This window comes from Myotis davidii, unplaced genomic scaffold (genome assembly GCF_000327345.1).
Source record: "Myotis davidii unplaced genomic scaffold, ASM32734v1 scaffold2777, whole genome shotgun sequence".
NCBI lineage: Eukaryota > Metazoa > Chordata > Mammalia > Chiroptera > Vespertilionidae > Myotis > Myotis davidii.
The window spans coordinates 79,026-82,646 of record NW_006288728.1 but is presented as its reverse complement, the minus strand read 5'-3'; the positions used below and the strand labels follow the sequence as shown (position 1 = coordinate 82,646).

Below are 3,621 nucleotides of genomic sequence, written 5' to 3'. Positions count from 1 at the left end.
TGGGTCCTGTGCCCGTGCCTCCCTCAGCCACGTCCTGCCTGCTCTGTCTGTCTCCCTCATCTCCAGAAACGTTGGTTTTCTTTCCCTTTCACACACATGCTGAGCTCAACCCACATCAGGTCCGTCTCCCCCACCCACGCCCCAGCCTCCCCTGACCGCTCAGCTGACCTGCTTCCTGCGTGTCCCTCACATCTCAGCTCAGAGGGACCAGGATCTCCTCAGGGTGCTCTCACCTCATACCTGTGGGCGCGCAACACAGGTCTGCCTGGGGTCTAGTCCTTTCTCTTCCCCCCACGTTACCCGCCCCCCCCCCACAACATCGCTGCACAGAACAGACAACATCTCAGCCGCTATTCAATCTCACTCGCAGAGAGGCCAGCTCTGTGGGGTTTTGCCAGACACAGCATGGCCCCCACCCTTGCCCAGAGGGACCTCAGGGAGGCAGCTCCCTCATTCTGCTCCACAGCTAGAGTGCTGGGCCACCAGCTCTAACGGGACCTCCTGAAGCAAGATGGCTGCCAGGCCTCCGGCCATTGCATGTGCCTGCAGGCTGGACGACAAAGGCAGACATAGGAAAGGGGCTGCAGGTGTATTTGCCAGCCTTTGAGCTGTCCTTTCTCTTGGACAGGATCTGTGGGGCCCAGGCAATGTGTCCCCTAGAATCCACCCTCCATGGGCAAGTGCTGTGGTCCATGGGGTCCCTGAAGAGGGTGGGACGGTGCTTTGGGTCATTTTTGGATGAGGCTGCCCCTGGCCTGATGTGGTCAGACTCTGAGATGAACTGGAGTCAGGTCCAGCAAGGACATGGAGAGGGAGGGAGGGAGAGAAGGAGGGAGGAAAGGAGGGAAGGAGGGAGGAAAAATTTATCTCTCCTCTCTCTTTATCCTGGGGTGACTCAGACATCCCATGGGTGTGAGCACAAGCCCTGAGGTGGCCCCCAACATTGAGGCCTGGGGGTGTCCACCAGTTGATCCTGACCCTGTGATCCTCACTGTCTTAGGAGGCTGTGGAGCCAGTGGCACAAGGAGGCGTCTGTAAAGGAAGAGATAGGAGCTAAGCTGTGGCTGAAGGAATGAGGGAATGAGGGGTGGGGCTCGGCCAGCCCCTGCCTCTATGGGGTTTGGGTAACTTGGATGCCTTCCTCCTGTTTCAGGACCAGAACCCTCTCTCCCCTTGCCCAGCCCAGTTTAGACACTTGGGGTTTCAGGAGCCTCAATCACAAGGAAGAGGAAATGTTCTGAGAGGAAGGTCAGAAATGCAGAGGGAACCTGAGTGAGTGCTGCTCAGGGGCCATGCCCAGGAGTTAGGGGTTCTCGCCCACTCTCGGTCTTTGAACAGGTTTGGGCTGGTACTGCATCCCCAAACCCATTAGACTTCCCATGGAGCCCTGCAGCCTCCATTGGTCCCCACAATCTCCCTCTGGTGCCTTCAGACCCAGCCAGGCCATACCCACCATCTCCCACTCTAGCGTCCCTGTCCCCATGAATCACCTCCTCATCCTCACTTTCTGCCTCCCTCCCAGCCCTGCCTGCCCCCCTAGAGAGTGGCCATGGGGAGGGGGACCTACCCAGAAGCCCAGGCTGCTCTGACTCCTCCCATGTCCCCCTGAGAAAAGCCATGCTTTCATCAGAACTTGTGTCACGTGGGGAAGTCCCTGTAGGGATGAGTACTCAGTCTCCTGGAGGGGGCAGAGGGGTGGTCTCTTGAGGAAGGGATGGTTCAAATGGTCTAGATTTGGGCTGTGGTGGTGGTTGCACAACTCTGCAAGTTTCTGAAGCATCATTGACATATTCACTTAAAACACGGGAGGTATGAGGTGTGAGGCGTGGCAATTTCCTCATGATGGAGGCTGAGATCCTGCTCTGCTTCCTCTCAGGGCTCCTGCCCAAACCCTCCCTCAGGGCCGAACCTGGCCCTGTGGTCCCCCGGGGAAGGCCTGTGAGCTTCGTGTGCAGTTCCCTAGTTTGGGCTCAGTCATTCCACCTGGAGAAGGATGGAAGACCTGTACACCCTGATCAGATAAGTGTGCCTCAAAATGGTTCACAGAGGACGCAGGTCACATTCAACATCCCCGCGGTGAGTGAAGACACTGCCGGGAATTATACCTGCATCTATCAACATGTGTATGGCCGGTCTGAGCGCAGTGAGCCCCTGGAGCTGCAGGTGGCAGAGGAGGATTCCACACCACCCTCAGGTGGGTCCCAGGGTCCTGCACCCTGTCCCAGCCCCATCTCTGTCCTCAGGCTCCGAGCGCTCCTGGTCACCCCCGGCCCTGGGTCTCCCCTCCCTCTGCACACATCACCCTCGGCCTTCACCCTGGCTCAGGGCCCTGGAGTCTAGTCCATCTGGACACCAAGATGGTCTGGAACCTGAGCTCCCATCAGAGGGGACACAGAGCTGTCCTGCTGGGCTGGGTGGGTCCTGAGCTCCCAGCCATCAGGTGGGGACAGACCCCTTTGAGGAGCTCCGACTCATGGCCCCCAGGATAGCAGTGCTCTGCCTTTTCCTCTGGCCAGGCTCACGGGGGCCCAGGCAATATGTCCCCTGGGGAGCACCCTCCATGGGCAAGTGCTGTGGTCCCTAGGGTACCGGACCAGGGCTGGACAGTGCTTTGGGGCATTTTAGGATGAGGCTGTCCCTGGCCTCTTGTGGTCAGACCCTGAGATGAAGTGGAGTGAGGGTCCAGCGAGGACATGGAGAGGGTGGGAAGGAGAAAAGGAGGGAAAATTCTTCCTTTAAATCCGAGTGTCTTCTCTCTCCTCTCTCTTCATCCTGCTGTGACTCAGACATCCATGGGTGGGAGCACATGTCCTGTGGTGGCCCTCATCCACCAGGCCTGGGGGTGTCCACCCAGTGGATCGTGACCCTGTGACCCTCCCTGTCCCGGGGGACTGTGGGTGACAAAGTGGCCAGGTGAGGTGAGCTGAGTCCAGGCCCTGTGACCCTGTGACCAGGTCAGGGGGCTCCCACCCTATTGGTCCATGGACCAGGACCAGCTGCTCTGTGCTAATGTAGGGAGTGTGGTGGGACATTCTGAGGGGTGGTCAGCCCCTCAGAGAAGTGGAAGCAGAGAGGGTGCCACCCCAGTATCCTCATCTCCCTGAGCCCATTCTGGGTCATGTGGGGGATGTCCTCTATGCTGGGAGGTGCACAGATAGAGGCCAGGTGTGGGCGCTGTGGGCAGTGAAGGGCCAGGTGAGTGGCGCAGAGGAGTGGAACTTGGGCTCAGTGCTGCTCTCACCCCCTGCAAAGGAGCCCCTGGACACTTCTGCTCCCCCACCCGGGTGTCTCCCAAGCCTCAGCTTGGGATGTCCCCTTCTCGGGCTCACCTGGGCAGTGGCTCCTGCCTATCGTAGGTCATGATCTGGCGTCCACCAGGCCTGGGGGTGTCCACCCAGTGGATCGTGACCCTGTGACCCTCCCTGTCCCGGGGGACTGTGGGTGACAAAGTGGCCAGGTGAGGTGAGCTGAGTCCAGGCCCTGTGACCCTGTGACCAGGTCAGGGGGCTCCCACCCTATTGGTCCATGGACCAGGACCAGCTGCTCTGTGCTAATGTAGGGAGTGTGGTGGGACATTCTGAGGGGTGGTCAGCCCCTCAGAGAAGTGGAAGCAGAGAGGGG

At 59.4% G+C, this 3,621-nt stretch overlaps 1 protein-coding gene across 1 annotated transcript in view; it reads left to right on the top strand.

Moving 5' to 3' along the window:
* The window catches only part of LOC107182667 (leukocyte-associated immunoglobulin-like receptor 2), a 15,105-nt gene that overhangs the window by 969 nt on the left and 10,515 nt on the right, over positions 1–3,621 (top strand). The window contains exon 3 of the mRNA XM_015562091.1: positions 1,877–2,194. Within this exon, the coding sequence (XP_015417577.1) occupies positions 1,877–2,194 (318 nt within the window). The remainder of the gene's footprint in view (positions 1–1,876; positions 2,195–3,621) is intronic.